Genomic DNA, 18,238 nt, shown 5'->3' on the forward strand with positions numbered 1-18,238 from the left:
ATGACCAGCACTGGGTTTAACAACTATTAGCTGGAAAACAAATACTTAAATCCATTTCTTCCAACCTCTAGTTTAGAAATCTTTCTATTCTACTGTCTACAGCAATATTCAGAAAATGAATATTTTAAAAGAAAGACAAAAACAATTCAAAGCACTGGTAGAACTGCATTCATGATTTTCATACCCATGTAACAAGCCAAATTTGACCCTTAACTCTTGGATACTCTTGTTTAAGTGCCTAGAATGGCTTTCACCTGCTGTCAAATTAATGCCTTAACATTTCTAACTGCAATAAATAGCAAAAGCTACTACCTAACTTTTATTCTGACTGTTCTCACCTACTAGTAATGTTTCAAAAGATTTACTTTGGGGAAGGAGAGGTACCTAAAATTTCCTACTAATCTCCACCCCTCCAAAAAGACCTTATAAAGAAATTAGAAGACCTTTAAATAAGTTTTTTTAACTTAACTTCATTGGTTGTCAAAACTACCCAATTTCTCTCTAATCATCTTCTTAATTTGCATTCATTGGCCACAGGTTTCCTAGCAGCAAATTCAAATAATACTGAGTTAAGTTCATTCACAGCTGTACTCTATTAGCTCCTTTACTAAGTCCTGACTTAAATTTGAACTTTTAACAGGAAAAAAAGTGTAAACTCTTAGAATGTTTTAAGCAGTCTTAAAATGAATTTTATTTTTTATGTAAAGTACAAAATAAAATTACATACAAAACAAAATTACCTGACTGCTCTGTACAACTTGCTAAGGTAACTAGTAGTCTGTCAAAGCTGAGATACTACAGCATTGTAGACCACATAAAGACTAAGTGCACAAGTTTCAAAACAAGAACAACAAAAAGCAAAACACATATAATTCCTCAGAGCAATAATAAACAGCTTCATTTATTATGCAAAACAGTTTCAGCTGTCCTACTTCTTACGCAAAGGTTGACCAGGAGACAGTCTTAAGTAAAATTTGCTCTTCTAAAGAACTTAAACTAATGATCAAAAGATGGGGAGTAAGGCAGGTAATACTGGACTAGTCCCAATCTTGGACTGAGTCTTTTCTGGAACTGTTTCCTTCTCTAGAAAAGTATAGGTTTAAAGTAGATGAAGTCTAGAATCCTTTCCAATCCTCATCCCCTTTCCCTAGGAAAAAAAAAAAAAAAAAAGGTTATGCTTTTGGGTTGGTGGTAGAATCCTGATAACTCTTAAGAGGCGAAAACATTTCGGAGTAACGACACATATATATAGGCAAATGTATGAAGACAGAAACCCAATTCTTCTGATAACGACTTTATTTGTAAAAACTGAACTTGTTTTTGACAAGCCCCTCAAAAAATAAAAAAAAAGCGGGGGGGAGGGGGCGGCGAGGACAACCAAAGCTCTGAGATGAATACTACTACAAGAAAATCTGGCTCTGACCCGTATGCAGCGACCTTACAATGTACGAGATTGAATAAGCGGCCTAAAAACACAGATTTGATTTGGAGTTGTTCAAAGCAAGTTAGGATGCAAAATTACAGCTGCCTCAACTCGGGGAAGCCGTCCGAAGGGGCTCCTATTTGAAACGCTCACTTCAGGCCTTACTATGAAGCTGAAGACACCAAGCGCAACGAATCTCTGTAGAGCTCGGAACGAGGGAACCGAACAGCTCTCCGCCCGTCACACTTCACCAGGCCCAGCAAAACGAGTTCTTACCCAGCAAAAGGCCGCTCGCCCCCGACTCCAGCCTAGGGAGACCTGGTCTCGTCTTAGGACTCTGGTGAATAATTCCCCATTTCCCAAGGGCTCTTTTCCTTCCTCAGGACTCGAGCCTCACTCGATATTCTTGTCCACAGTCCCCTTAGCTTCCAAAAAGAAGTTCCTGCCTGATCAAAATCCTCTTTTACCTTCTTCAACTCCAGATCCACGGGGGCCGCCATCTTGACTCACTCTCTACGCCTGCGCAGTAGGAGAAAGCCGGAAAGGGTGGGGGAAGGGCTCGCCTTGGCGGTTTTATCGTTTTCCCCCTTCCTTCTGCGCCTGCGCATGAGTCCGCCTGCTCGGTTTTCCACCTCTCCAACGCTAGTAAACCCCTGAAATACCCGGGGTTCGGATTCAGAGTCTCTGTTACCCACGTGACCTATCAAACCTGGCCTTTTTCTCCACATCCTTCTAGACACAGCACAACGCTCAGATTTCGTGTACGGTTTTAAGCAGTTTGATAAATAGCCTAGTTTACGCAGCTAAATTGCGATGTGTTGTATCTCAATTTGCTGGGTAAAAGCTGGTTGTGCTGCTTAATTGAGATCAGGTGAAAACCTCTTCAATCATTCAGGCCTTCAGCAAGTCCCTGTGCTGTAACAGAGGAGGAGGAATCAGTCTGAGCCTAAGGCAAGCCAGTATGGAGAATATCAGAAGGCTTAGCTGCAGTGTTCTGCCCAAGAACTTATTTCTGCGGAGCACTCCTGGAAGACCTAGACACAGTGGTTCTCAGTAGAGGCCAAATTAGTTTGTTTAAATTAAAAAACAAAAACACATTCTCTAGTCCTCATCCCAAACTTAATTACTTAGAATCTTTGAGATCAGGAGCCCAGAAATTTGCACTTCTGTGAACTCCCTTTATGACTTGGTGCAAGTGATCTGCAGCCCACACTTTGAGAATCTACTGTGAAATACCTGGCATTTGAACCAGGATGGCTAGAAATAGAAGAAATGGATGTTTTACCTATTCTAAAAACCCGTGAGAGAGAGGAAAGGGCAGGGAATTTGGAACCAATTAGCTCTATATTCAAGGTTTGGTCTACCTTGGGCCTAGGTATCTGGTTCCATTTACTAGCTGTGTAGCAATAGTTTGTCTCCTCATTTAATATGAGAATAACACTATTGACCTAACAGGGTTATTGTGAGGAATAAATAAGATCAGGATGAAAAGTTCCAAGCATAGGACAATGGACACAGTAGGTACTTGATAAATAGTTGTAGTTAAGTTGATGTAGTTAGCATTGTCGTGTTTGTCTTTCAAAGTCTAGCAAACAGACCACCTCCTTCATTATGTATTTTTTATTTTTTCTATCACTCATCACATTGATCATAAATAACCTCCCCAATGAATTCATAAGACTACATCTACTCCTCTTTAAATGGACATGATGCTTTCTACCTTAAAAAAATTTTTTTTTCTTATTAGACTTATTAGCAATCCAAGTGTCCATCAGTGGACAAACAAATTGATAAAAAAAAATGTGGTATCCACATACAATGGAATAGCATCCAGCCTTTAAAAGGAATGAAATTCTAACACATGCTACAACATGGATGAACCTTGAGGACATTGTGCTAAGTGAAATAAACCAGTCACAAAAAGACAAACACTGTATGATTCCAGTTATGTGAGGGACTTAGTGTAGTCAAAATCATAACGACAGAGAAAATAAATGGTGTTGCCAGGGACCGGGGGAAAGGGACAGAATGAGGAGTTCTTATTTAATAGGTAGAAAGTTTCCATTTTACAAGATGAAAAGAGCTTTGGAGATGGTTGGTGGTGATGGTAACACAACATTACGAATGTATTTAACATCACTGAACTGCACACTTAAAAATGATTAAGCTAGTAAGTGTTATATTATGTGTATTTAACCACACTTAAAAAGTGAAAAAGTGGTAAAAAAAACTGGCAACACCACACCTCTCGGCCGCCTCTCTTGCTCCCTGGTCTTTGGAGACACCGCACTCTATAGAGTGTGTACTTACTTTTACTTTAACCTGAGCACCCAACCCCCACACCTCGTGGCCTTACTGTCACCTTTTGAAACAGCGTACGCGCTCTATGCAGTATGTGTCTCTCTAAATAAATCTATCTTTACTCAAAAAGAAAAAGAAAAAGTGTACTCGTTCTTTTTTCAAATCTATCTGCTCTTTTTGTTTTCGTAATGATATGCAATGATATATTCTTGCCTAATAGTGAAAATAATTAGGAACACAATTTATTTTAAATAAATAGTGAACACAATTATTTTAAAATTTCTTTACAATGTCTTATCACTTGAAGTTTTTTGGGTGTGAATTCTTCTGCTGAGAGCATCTGCTGGTCTTTCTTATGACAGTTGATTTTCTCATTTGACTCATAAGCTTTTTATTAAGAACCAATCTTCAGTGTCTAGCATGTCCTGGACTATTAGAAACATCCCTAAGGGTGGTTTCACATGCACTTCTGCCAAAGCCCTGTAAGAGTCATGGGTTCCAGACCAGTTTTTACACTACTTCTTGACACCACATGAGTGAAGCAAATCTAGGGAAAAATAAAAGTGCCCTGAGCATAAAGTTGGCAGAATGTGATACACATCTATGGACTGGTAGCCACTATAATATGTTTCTATATCTCCCTTTTATTTGGACCTTCAAAATAAGTCATTTCCTTTCTCTCTCTGGAGCTTTTAAAATAACAAGAAGAGTCTGTCTATGAAAGCCCTGAAGAATTTGCAGTCCTTGGACACTTGCCTAGAGAATAACCATGATGTACTTGCTTCTATTATTTTTATTAAAAAAAAACCAAAAAACTTCACACTAAAGGCTTCCCTAGTATAGAAATGTACTCTTTCTGGTCAGTCCACAGTCATGGAGCTGTTTAATAGGGATAGAGTAAAAGGGTGACCCCCTACTACCCTTCGGCTCTGTTGACCCATGCTCAATCCACTTATTTATTCATTCAACAAATATTTATTATTTTGGGGAGTGGAGAGTATAGCTTAGTGGCAGAGTGCATGCTTAGCATGCACAAGGTCCTAGGTTCAATCTCCACTACCTTCAGTAAAAAAAAAAAAAAAATTTAAAAACAGATATTTATTATTTTTTAATAATGGAGGTACTGGAGATTAAACCCAGGACTTCTCGCCTGCTAAGCATGCACTCTACCACTGAGCTATACCCCTGCACTCAACAAATATTTATTGAACGTCTGTTAGGCACACTGATCTAGGCCCTTGGGGTATAACAATAACAAGAGACAAATGCCCCATCCTCATGGAGCACACATTCCACGGGGGGAAGACAAACAGTAAATGTGCAAAGAAATAATTTCACATATTAATAACTATTATTAAGAAAACAGCAATGTGATTAGAGGTTGAGTGGGTGGAGGCCACTTAGGTGTGGCAAGCTCTCTGGAAGGACATAACATTTGAAATGAGACCTGAAAAATGAGAATTAGCCAGCTATGCAGAGAGCTGCGGAATGAACATTCCAGACATAAGGAATAGCAAGAACAAAGAGTTTAGGATGGGAGCAGTTTTGACATATTTGAAGAACAAAAGGAAGAAGCCAGTGTGGCTGGATGGGGAGAATGGTAGAAGGTGGTAACGGCAAAGAGTTGGACAAGGGACCAGACCATGAAAGACCTTGTAAGCTACCATCAGGGGTCAGAATGTTATCCTGAGTGTGACTGGAAGCCATTGAATTATTTCAAGCAGGGCATTGATAATGATCTGAAAAGACTGATATGATTCTATTTTAAAGAGATTGTTGTGGGTTCTAGGTGAAGAATGGATTGGAAGGAGCAAGAGTGGAAGTAAAGAGATGAGTTAGGAGACTCTTGAAGTAGTACACGAGACAGATGATGACGGTCTAGATGAAGATGATGGTGACAGAGACAGAGAGAAGGAGATGGATTCAGGCAGAGGTAACTGAACTTGATGGAGGAATGAACTGGGGGCAAGAGAGTGGCAACGAAAGGAAGAGAGGAATCTGAGATGATTTGAAATCTTCCAATAAGTATGCTAAATGAAAGAAACCAGACAAGAAAGAGTAACATGCTGTATGATTCCATGTGTATAAATTTTTAGAATATGAAAATAAATCTAAATTAACAGAAAGAAGATCAGTGGTTGCTGGATAGATTGGGGATGGGGGAGACTAAGGAGGAGGCAGAAGGAAGGGATTACAAAGAAGCACTAGATAACTTCTGTGGTGATGGATATATTTATTAGCTCGATTATGAAGATGGTTTCCTGGGTGAGAATTTATCAAACTGTACAGTTTAATATATTCAGTTTATCATATGTCAGTTAAACCTCAAAAAACTGTTTTAAAAGACAAATAAAGACTCCAAGGTGTTTGACCTGAGCAAACTAGTTGAAGGATAATATCTTTTACTGAGAAGAAAAAGTTAATTCTTATGATGTAGACTGCATGTGGTCTCAAAGCCACTCTATAGGAATAAAAAGAAGAATCCTGTGAATAGACTATAGTAGTTAGAGAATAGTTTCAGCTGCTATAACAGGGATCTAAAATAGCCATGACTGAAACAAGATAGAAGCTTGTTTCTCTCTGTCACAAATATCCAGGCACAAGCAATGTAGAGTAAATATATGAGCTCCACCATGCCAGAGTTCCCAGGCTCCTAACTTCTCCATGTGATCCAAAATGACTCATCACCCCCCATGTCCATAGCCTAGCTAGAAGGAAGGGAAAAAGGAAGAGGGAGGCTCACTCCTTCCCTTTAAAGGCATGTCCCAGAAGTTGTACATGTGGCTCTGTTCATAACACATTGGTCCAGAAAGACTCACATGGTCGTTTATGTCTATGAGAAGACTGGGCAACGTAGTAATTATTATGGATGACTAAGTGTCTAGCTAAACACCAGGAATTCTATTATGAAAGGGAAGTAGAAGACAGATACTGGAGGAAATTTAGCAGTTTCTGATATCAGAGCTTTTCAGCTTATGAAGTCACTTCTCATTCATCAAGTTATTTGAACATCACATCTTTGTGAGATGGATCACTCTGAAGGGTTCATTCTATTTGAGAGAAAGTTTAGCAGAGTGGTTAAGAGTATAGGCTTTGGGAGTCTGACCTCCAAGTTTTCAAATCCTGTTTCCACCATTTACTAGCTGTGAGATCCAAGGAAAATTACTTAACCTCTCAGAGCTCCTGCCTCTTCAACTGTAAAATAGAGATACTAATAGTACCCATCTTGTAGGTTCTTAAATGAGATAATGCATGCAAATTTCCTGGTATATAGTTACACCTAATCAACATTAGCTATTATTGTGTGTCAAATGTTGTGAACCTACAGATAAATAAAGGAACAGTTTACAGTGGGAGTCACAGATAAACAGAGAGTTATAAAAGAATATGAAAATTCTGCTGTAGAGGAAGTGACCCCAGGAGCTAGAAGAATACAGAGTAGGGGATCCTAACCAAGGAGGATTTTAGGAAAAATAAGAGTTAGTGGCAAAGAAAGGAGAAAGGACATTCCTAGAAGAGACTAAGATACCAAGACGAGAGCCTAGTGTCTTCAGGAAAATATAAATTGTTTGGTATGGCTGAAGCATGGAAGCACATTAACCACTAAGAGAAAGAAACAGAGAGAGATGAAGGCCAACGGTGGAGGGCCTTCCGAGTCAAGTTCAAGAGATTGGGTTCTGTCCTGTGGTCACTGAGTGCAATGGAGTGTTGTTAGCAGGGGAGTGACTGGCACATTTACATTCCAGAAAACTGCCATGGCTGCTTTATGTGGAGTGATTCCCAAAAGGCAGAAGATGAGAAACCAGATCAGAACTGGAGCAGCCATCCAGACACCAAGGGGCCAGAACTAAAGCAGTGGAAGAGAGGAGAGCCCCAGAGTTTACCTGCTTTTCAGAATTCCTCTTCTGTCTCTTGCAATTTCTCAACCTTGCCTTATAGCTTTTGCATCACTTAAATTACTAGAGAAACATATTCTTTGATAACATTTCTATATATATATATACAAGTGACCAACCATCATGGTTCGCCCAAGACTATACCAATTTTTGTACTGAGAGTCCTGTGATCTGGGAAATTCTTCAGTCCTGGGTAGGCTGGGATAGCTAGTCACTCAACCTAGAGAGCCTTATGGAGATGCAGTGAGCCGTAATGGTTAAAGGAAAAATTCTGGAACCAGATTGCCTGATCAAATCCTAGCCCCATCATATACCAGGTATAGGACCTTGAGCAAGTTACTTTACCTCTCTGTAGCTCAATTTCCCCACATGAAAAATGCGGATGATGTAATCTAGTAACTACCTCACAAGATTGTTGTGAGGACTAAATGAATTAATATAGAGAGCTGGCCCTCCGTATCTGTGGATGCAAAACTCATGGATATGGAGGGCTGACTATAAAGGACTTAAGCATCCTGAGATTTTGATATCTGTGGGAGGGGAGGGCAGGTCTTGGAACCAATCCTTGGTGGATATAGAGGGACAACAATACTGAGTATTTAACATGGAACCTTGTATTTGCCATGAGCATTTTGAAATTACAGTTATTACAAATCTGCTGCCTTCTGGTTTATTTCACTTCTGTTCCCGCACATCCCCTTGCTCTGTCATCCTTTCATGGATGTCTGCAGACCCTTCATTTCAAGTTCTTAGCCACCCACCCAAAGGTGAGCAGAAAAAGTAGTTCTGTGACTCTGGAGACTCCCTGGTCTGTGGGTAGCCTCTAAAAGTATTCAATTGAATTAAATAGATTTGAAGTCTTTTAAGACTCTCTCCCAAGTGGGCTACTTCCTGATAGCCTCAAGAGTGGGAATTTTGCACCTGTTTCCTTTGAAAACGAATTATGCACACTGGTCTGCCTAGGAGTGGGATGGAATGGGGTGGGGCATTGGTAAGGCTTGTATGGTAGTTCCACGAGGGCTTTAGGGACAGGGGTAGGGAGTGATCCTTCCCAAGTGACACATTTGCCAAGAAATTCTGAGGTAGCTCTTCTAGCTGACAAAGTAAGGTTTGGGGGTAGGACATTCCTAGGAGGGAACAGGGAGCCTTAGCTGTTCCTACCAGACAAAATAGTCATTGGAAACTGCATAGTGAGGAAGTGAGTTGTTCTAAGTAGGAACTGTTGGTGGTTTTTCCCAGGCACTTTGCCATATTTGACTCAATCTATCTTTGAAAAATCCAAAGAAAGTGAATATTTGCAATCCATCTGATGATTTAAACTTGCATAAGAGATGAAGCTGGGTAACAGGGCATAACAAAGACTGGGATATTTATCCCGTTGCTCACCAGGGAAAGTTAGGGTGGGGGGCGTGCCAGAGCTGAGAGCTGAGAATAGGAGACTCAAGAATAGGAAAGAAATAAAATCAGGGAAATCAAAAGCCTGGTGGAGAATCCATGTCTCTATCGCCCCAGCTCACCCCAAACGGAAAAAGTTCATGGTGCTTTAAAACAGGAAGAGGAATACAATGGAGTTGGGCTGAGATCTGGACATGCATTTTTTAAAACAGGCACCAAAAAGTACCAGCACAGAGGAATGTTTTTCCACCCTCACAGCTGTACCTAGGACAAGGTGACTAAAGCTTTTCCCTAGAGCACCCACATTTAGCAGCTCCAAACATTTTCAAATATTTTTCAATTGTAAGAAACTTAAATATTTAATATTTTTCCTTTATAAATTAGAAGAACATGAGTGAGAGTAGCCCCTAATAAGCAAAAAACATAGTCAAAACAGGAAGCCACACATTGTCCATCTCATTACTAACTCTCATATGTAGCCACAAGCAACTCGAGGCTTACATTTGGACAGTTTAGCCTCGAAGAGGAAAGAGACAATGCCTCTTTCCATTATGGGTCCAGAAAGGGCCCCAGAATTGGATTTCCCAGGCCTAAGTAGGATCATATGTCCATCCTCGAAACAGTCACGATAACCAGAGGCATGGAATGCTCTGATTGGGCAGGTGCAGGTCATCCAGCCCTTCCTGGAAGGTTAGGGGTATCAGCCCCACCCAAAAAGCACATGGACTGAGAGTGAGGGAGAAGTGTCTTCTTTACAGAAGAGTGAAGTATGAGGTAGAGGTAATGGCTGTCACAAACAGAACAAACAAACAAACAAACAAAACAGTGTCCACTACACCTTAGTTGCCAAATTTCAACTTTTTAATCCTCTCTCCTAATGAATAGGTCAATTCCATTTCAGTAGGGACATGAACTTCATGATAGCAAACCTCTGTTCTTCCCCAGATAGCGGAGATCAGGGACTCCAAGGAAACACTTGTGTTTTGCAATAGAGTCCTTGGATTACTGGATGTGGAAGGTCCCATCTATGGGGACTGAATCTAAGACTTAATGTTGTTTGGCATTTCCAGCTCAAAGACCCTAAGCACTGTCTCTCTGCTTCATTAAAGACAAATTGTAGCAAGCACTTTTGGCAGGGATGTGGAAGTTACCACTTCCTTTTGTCCCTTCAGCTAAGGTCAAAGGCAAAGGTTAGCTTGGGTTTGGGAAGATGGCAAAGGGTATCTGGCTGTGGATGAGTAGTTTCTGTGACCTCACAGGTCTTTGCCTTTTTAATCACAGTGATGGGTAGAATATATAAGAAGTCACTAGCGGGAATCCTTATTCTGAAACATCAGCATCTGAGGGCAGAAAGCCATATAGAATCAGAGGGCAGACTCTACAAGGGACCCTAATTAGTCCATTCATTTGTCACATCTGTATTTCCAATGTGTTCTGCCATCTGAAGTTTAGTATAAAATTTCCAGAAAAGAATCCTAGACTCAAAGAGCTAGAAGGGAACTTTGAGTTGTTCTAAGTCCTCGCTTTATAGTTGAAAATATAGAAAACAGACCGAAATGTGGGAAAATATAATATAGAAATACAGAAAATGAGGCTCACAAAGGAGAAGTGGCTTACCAAGGACGTAGCAAATTGGTATCAAGCTAAGACTAGAGCCCAGAAGTCTGGGATTCCCTTCTAGAGTTCCTTCCATTCCACCCGTGGCCTCTTTTGGGTGGATTCTGACAAGACTATACTAAGTTTTAAACAGAAGAATTTAGAGTCAGAACGCTCCATTTGTCTTGGGAATATGGGACTCCGTTTTGTAGTTACTTACCCTCGTTGCACTTGAATGAGCAGATCTTGAAAAGGGCCTCAATCCCAGGGCATGAAGAGAAGTTGAGATAGAAAAAGCTCCACGGTTCTGCTTCCTAGAAGCAAGATGAACCTAGTTTCAGATTTGGACTATGCATTGGGGATTCTGGCTACTCCCTAAATGCACTAGGATGTCTAAGGTATCCTTGGCAATGTACACTAAGTGTTGTGCCTGCAAGGCATTTTTTTCTGGATCGGGAAAAGCATAATTTCCTCAGTATCTCAGAGGAGCTGATAACCCTCAAAAGGTTAAGAACGACCACTCCAAAGTGATCTTCCAAAAGTGGTTTGTCATCAGAATTACCAGGGAAGCTTTGAAAGCACTGATACCCCAGCCCCTCCTCCTAGAGAGGAGGATTCAGTGGATTTGTGCTGGAACCCAGAGAATCTGCATCTTTTAGAAGCTCTCCAGGCCTAGAAACTGCAGCTCTAGAAAAAAATATTAATAGAAATGCTTTTCTAGAAGGGAGAAGGAAAAATTACCTCAGGGCTTAGCACTTGAAAGCCATCCTGATATAAGTGCTTCAGGTGTTTATGACAAAGAGAAAACTAGAATTCCTGGAAAGGGGAGGAAGTTGAAACCCAAGAAGCCATAGAAGCAACAGTGGAATTAAGAAGGCGGCCAAGTTTCTGTTATACTGCACTGTGACCACAGCTTACACCAGGCAGATCAGCTTTGCCTCCCTGACACTACCCTCCTGTGATTGTCAGGGCAGTAGAGCATTAGTGCAAATCAACCACTTCTTGGGTTTCTGTCGTTTCTAAACAGAAAACTACTCACACATTGGCTTTGCCCATTTATGCGTGAAACAAATATTTCAGTGCCTACCGGATGCTAGGTACTGTGCTAGCACTGAACAGAATGGACACCTTGCCAGTCCTCATGATCCTTCCCAGTCTGGCATAGGTACTGGGTGCATTCCGTGGAACTGAGAATTGGGGTGAGAAAGAGGTCTTTCCCTTTGTTTTAGTGGCTCCGTCACACTGGTTTCTCTTCTATTCCCAGAACACATCAAACTTTTTCTTTCCTCCAGGCTTTCTATTTCTCCTCTAGAACATTCTTCCTTGCACTCTGTTTATCACCTATGACCAATCCTGCAGGTGTCAGCGTCAATGGCCTTTTCATGACGAGACCTCTCACTGACTGCACAATCTCAAGTATCTCCCCTGTTACCCTCTCTTGGAGCACCTTAAGCTTTTTTACAAGGCATTTATCACAATTTTTAATAATATATTTATTTGTATGATTCTTTTTTTTTAAAGAAATCTTTTTTCTAACATTTTAAAAGTATTTTATTTATTTATTATTGTATTATTTAATTACTCTATTTTGGTGGTGGTGGGGAGGTAATTAGGTTTATTTATTTTTAGAGGAGGTACAGGGGACTGAACCCAGGACCTCATGCATGCTAAGCATGGGCTCAACCACTTGAGCTATACCTTCCCCCCTGTATGATTCTTTTTAAACTCTACTATAAAAAAAAAAAAAGAAATTCATGCAATAACCACATATTAAATGAAAACTGTATGAATCATACACCAGAAAAGGAAAATTAGCTTCCTGCTCCCGACCTCCTGATTTTCAGTTCTTTCCACAGGCAAATGCTATTACATTCTATAGATAATTTACACAGTTTGAAGGGCCCATGTAATTATTTACCAAGTGGCTGTCTCCTCTACTAAACTGAGGCTAGGCGCTGTGTCTGTGTGTTCATTGCCTTATCCTTAGTGTTTGGCACATAATCAGGACTTCATTGGTGTTTGTGGGGTAAATGAAAAGATGTTAAAAGAACAGAGAGATTGAGTCAATAACTAAGCTGCCAGCTCTTGTGCATCTTCCAGGCCCCAGCTCAGCTGTGAGCACACAGTAAACTTTATTGATGCTTCTATGCTCCCCTAACTCATTTATACCTCCTAGAGAGCAACTTCTCACACGGTGCTGAAACTATAGTTCCCTCATCTGTCTGTCTGTCTCTCCCAGTAGTCAGTGAGCTCCTTGAGGGCTGGGACCATGTTTAACTCTCCTGGAACGCCGTGCTAAGCATCCCAGACATTAATGAACACTTTCTGACTGGCTGCGAGTCTAACCTGACTCATCAGACTGTTGGCTTCTTGGCAATTCTGTTCCCAGCCTGTCAGAGCAGTTCAGGTTAGCGCTTTCTTCAACGTCTCTAGTTTAGAGAGATGCACTTCACTTGAACCTTCCTGCAGATTCTCATTTCTTTTAGGACTCAGTTCCCTCATCTGTCAAATGGAGATAGTCATGCCAACCTTCCAGGGTTGTTGTGGTAATTAAATGAAGTCTTATGTAAAAGCTCCAAGCACATCAAGGCAGTTGTTCAGCTCCCCATCCCTTTTCAGCAAGAAGAAGAGTCTAGTAGCCTGTTTCTCTGAAAAGGAGAAAGGGTCTCTCTGCATGGGAAGTAGGGTCGGGCAGACAGGAACTTTAATTCTGACCCCAGTTCAAACATAATTGAGACAGTGAGGTGAGAATCATTAATAAAAGGGAAAAATGGCCCTCTCTGGACAACGATTTAAAATGTAATGGTTGCATATCAAAGCAGATGTTGAGTGATGCCTCCTGAGGACAGAATACAGAGACTTAGGAGGTTCCTAAGGCCATATGCAGTCTGGTCCCTGCCTGCCCCTTCTGTCTCATCTTGCAGCAATCTCTCCCTCCCTTCCCTCCAGGCTCCAGCCACTCTGAACTTCCTTTGTTCCTCCTGCATCCTTTTGATGCCAGGCCTTTGCATATGCTCTTCCATCTCCCTGTCAATCACTTATTCTATAACTCTAAGCTTAAAACTTTCTCCCCCAGGAAGACCTCTCTCGACCTCCTGAACCAGACAGGTCACTGTGTTGTAGGCCACCTTGTAAAACCCTGTTCTTCCTCTTTCATAGCACTCATTACAGATGTGTATTCCCAAAGGGCCTGCATTCAACCATCTATTTATTCCACAATTCTTTCAAGAATTCCTACTATGTGCTAGTGGTTGTTCTGAAGGCTGGAGATAAAGTGGTAGGCAAGATCAGCCACAGACCCTACTAATGACACTTACATTCTAGTGAGAGAGACAGACAGTAGACAAACAAACAAATTAATATAGGGACCACTGCCCTACATTCATTGCTGCATTTCCAGAACTGGACATTGTATACTCAACACACAGCAGATGCTCAATAAATGCTTGTTGAGGTGAAGGAACATGAAGGGAGGGTGAATGGCAGGCAGATTCAGGCAAGAGGCAAAGGTGGCCAGTGTCAGAGCCAACACGACTAACTACTGCAGGATCATTTCACCCTGAAGATCTGTCCATCTTACAGGAGGGGCCAAAATGGGTTGGAGCCTTCCCTCTCCTGTTGGTCTCCAAGAACATGAGCCTTGTGGGAAAACATGGCTGTGAATGAAAAATATTGCCACCATTTCAGTAAATAAAGAAGGCTCTGGCCATCAAGTCATCAGCCACTACTGCCACCCTCCCACCCCACCCCCGCCAGTGAGTGTCAGGAACTCAGGATGCAGATAAATAGGCAGCCCAGCCTCTGCAGCCACCCTTAACCATGCACCCTGAGGGAACTCAATGTGGAAGAACAGGATACTGGCCCTAAATAACTAGGTGCACATCAAAGGAATGATTTCAATGAGACTAGACCTTTGCACCTTCCCATACAGAGAAAAGCACTAAATTCCTTAACTTGAGATACCTGGTTTGCTTTCATCAACAGTAACCTTTTGATGTTCCTACTACCTGGTCTTTGTTGCAAAAACTCCTAAATATCCTGGCTTTTAACGTTCCACTTTGGAACAGTCTCTTAGACCAATCTGAGAGGCTGTGTCCCAGGCTTGAGTCCTCAGGAAGTCCACCAAATAAAACATAACTCTCAACTTTTAGGTACTGTATTTTATTTCAGTCGACATATGTTCACTTCCGCCTGTCCTGTGCCTATGAAGGTATGTAAAAATGGGGATAAATGAATGGGTGGAAGCCTCAGACTTGCCAAATAATCTTATCCACTCTTGTGCTTTCCTGCACCAGAGACTGGTTAGCTAGTTGCCAAACCCATTTCCTCTTTCTCATGGACACCTACCTAGACTACCTCTTCCCACTTCTTATATAGTTAAATGTGACCACATGATGAGCTTTTATCAATGGAATGTAGATAGAAGCAAAACAATTTCCCATGCACAATCCTTTATGCTCTTTCCACATCACAGGGATCCTGGAAGCTGCATATGAAAGATGGCAGAGACCCAGGATGGAAGGACTTAGGTCCCTAAACTACTATTTGGAGAAGAGTCTCCAATTTATTAGAAGCACCCATTTTAGATTTGATCTGAGTAAGAAATAAGCTACTGTGATGGGCCACTGAGGCTGGGCATTGACTTGTTAAAGCAGCTAGCATTGTCTTAACTATGTAATTCCTAGTCTCTCCAGGCCAATGACAATTCTCCAGCCCAAAGCCTCCCCTGAGCGCCAAACTCAGCTCTACAGCTATGCCCCAGACATCTCTTCTGACGTGGTGGTCACCACTTTAGACAAAACGTGATAAAAACTGGGTTTGCTATCTTCACCTCCAACCAACTTCTCCTTTTCCACCGGGGCCAATCTCAGTGGATGGCACCACTGTCCATCCAGGCACACAAGCCTCAAACACAGATTCATCCTTGACTCCTTTCCCCTCTCCCTCATCCTCCACATACTCCTAAATATCTCTTGAAGTGATATACTTCTCTTCTTCCCCAGTGCTGCTACCACCGTCAGATTCTGCGACCTGGAGACTGTAATGGCCACCAACCAACTGGGCTCCCTACTCTTCCCTACTCTACTTTAGCTACCCTTCTCATCCACTCTTCCCACTGCAGCCTCAGTCATCTACCCCAAATAGATCTGACCGTGCCACCCACTACCTACACTTACTTTAAAACCCTAGGCTGGCTCCCCATTGCCTGAGGATCCAGTCCAGACTCCTTGGCACAGTCTTGAAGGCCCCACGTGATCTGCAGCCTCTTCGCCTCTTCTGCTGACCCCAAACCAGCTGTCCCCATTCCAAACTCATCACAGTTCCTCATTCACATCATCCTCCCTCCCTGCACTTACCGTTCCCTCTGCCCTGAATACTCTCAACTCCTCTCTTCCCTTAGACCACATCAGCTCATCCTTTAGGCCTCAGCTTGACTTTCACTTCCTCAAGGAAGTGGCCTCCCTGACCCCTGGAGCAGGCTCGGCCACCTGGCACCTCCTACTGTCCATCATAACTCTCTTGACATTTGATTGTTGTGACTTGTTTAATTGTCTTTCCCATTAGAATGCAAGTTCCTAGAGAGCAGGGCCTGGATCCTGTTCACCTTTGTGTTCTTAGCTTCTAGAACAAAGTAGAAATCACTGTATGAATATTCAGTGAATACAGGTAAGCAGTGAACTAGCTCAGTAATTGTCAACTTAAAGTTGCAATGTGGCATCTCTCTGCAGCCTCTTAGGAATATCAGAATTAACTGATCATTCTTTCATGACAGCAAACAGTTAACTCTCAGAGTTTCTGTGTGATCTGAGTCAGGGTGATTCGCCCTGACTTCTTAATGAGGAAATAGAGCCACAGGGGAGCAGGTGATGTGCCCCAGGGAAGTAGGGAGGTGAGGCAGTCCCAGGGCTCCAGCTATGACCACACTGCCTCCACCTCCCCCTCCTACTTTTCTTGTTTCTGAGCACCAGGCGGAAATGTAATGTCATGACACATTGGGGGATTTCTTTCTTCCACTGCATTTTTCTGATGTGACTCCAGCCTGGGGGGGTTGGGGGAGCACAGGCCACAGGGGGAAGGAGGCGGGTGGTGGGGAGGTTAGCTGCCACATTCCACAGCGGCCTCCATTTGCATAGCTCCGGGATAGAAGAAAGAAGTTCAAGAGCTTTGGCAGACGCACTGGGCATTCAGCTCCTGTTCTGGCAGCTGCAGAGGCTGGGCCCAAACGCAGACTCTGCCAAGGCCAGGGAGGCAGGCCCTCTCCCAGCCCAGGCTGCCAAGATGAGGTGGAGGAGGTCAGAGCCTCTGCCTAAGATGGGGGATCACAGAAAGAGTCCCCTTCTTTCTGTCCAGCCTGGCAGCCAGTTGGCCATGAGTCAGTAAGTGTGTGTGTATAGGATGGGGGTGGCGGAATAATGTCAGGCCCTCAGTGCAAATCCTTCCAGGTTGGAGGACTGGTGTGGGCATTGGAGAGCCTGGGGGCTATCATGGCCCTTGTCCACCCTAGAAATATTGGAGGGGCAGCCCCTGGGCAGATGTCCTCACCCAGCTGCCAGTCACATTCCAGAGAGAGCCTCAAGCCACAGAGTGAGGCTTGAGAAAGAGCTAGAGGCCTCGCTCACCATGGAAACCAGGCTTCCTAGGAAAAGGTCACATATTTGATGTGGCTGTCATCCGGGCACCTTAAATGAAGCACTGTTCTTGTTTTCCTGAGGACACCCACCGGTAAAGAAGGCCTGGGACAATGGGGTGACAGTTTGACCTGTGTGTCTGACTCTAGGCAGGCCCCTGTCACAGCGAAGTCCAGTGCTGTACCCACTTACAGAGCCTGACTCCAACTTGTACCCACTGGGTCAGCCCTGCTGGCATAGCCGTGAATCTGGCAAGGAGACTGGCTGTTCCAAGAATCTGGAAAACCCACTAGGGTAAAACTACCAGGGGGCTTGAAGTCAGAGCTCGTTAATAGTTATCATGCATCGAGTACTTACTTCATGTCAGATGTTATGATAAATGCTTTCCACGCACCATAATCCTCATGAAAACCCTAATGAAAAAATGGAAGCTTTGAGAGGTTCAATAACTTGTCTAAGATGATATACAACCAAAAAATGGCCTGGTCAGGATTTGAACCCAGCTTTGTTGGCTACAGAGCCTGAACTTTTAATGAATGAAATGCATTTATTCATGCTTTCATTCATTTATTCAATTGTCCATTCATTCATTCAATTGTCCATTCATTCATGTATGCAGCAAACATTTAGAGAGAGTCTCTGATGTGCTAGGAACTGTACTGGGTATCGGTACAGAGAGCTGCGAAAGGGCACACTCCACGACCTCCATGAACTCACAGAGAAACAGATGAGCAAACAATGACAGTACAGTGTGACAGAAGCCACCGGAGAGGAACACCAAAGCTGCTATGGGAAGAGGACCAATTTTTCTTGCATTGTCCAGGCACAGTGCTGTGGAAGCACAGAACGGGAGTGACTCACCCAATTGAGACTGACGGACTTTCTCCAGAAGGTGTCTAAACACATCCTAGAAAAGGATGTTTGTACCTGCAGGGTTGAACGTGGGTCAGTCTTCTCCAGTTAGGCCTAGAGTCTCAGGGTCTGGAGTCGCATCCACT

General features: G+C 42.7%; 1 protein-coding gene across 1 annotated transcript in view; it reads right to left on the reverse strand.

The window, feature by feature from the left end:
- Window positions 1-1,980, reverse strand: part of PFDN1 (prefoldin subunit 1) — a 59,428-nt gene extending 57,448 nt beyond the window's left edge. The window contains exon 1 of the mRNA XM_010990778.3: window positions 1,891-1,980. Within this exon, the coding sequence (XP_010989080.1) occupies window positions 1,891-1,923 (33 nt within the window). The 5' untranslated portion in view covers window positions 1,924-1,980. The remainder of the gene's footprint in view (window positions 1-1,890) is intronic.
- Between the last annotated feature and the right edge of the window lie 16,258 nt (window positions 1,981-18,238).

Source organism: Camelus dromedarius, chromosome 3 (assembly GCF_036321535.1).
Source record: "Camelus dromedarius isolate mCamDro1 chromosome 3, mCamDro1.pat, whole genome shotgun sequence".
Lineage (NCBI taxonomy): Eukaryota > Metazoa > Chordata > Mammalia > Artiodactyla > Camelidae > Camelus > Camelus dromedarius.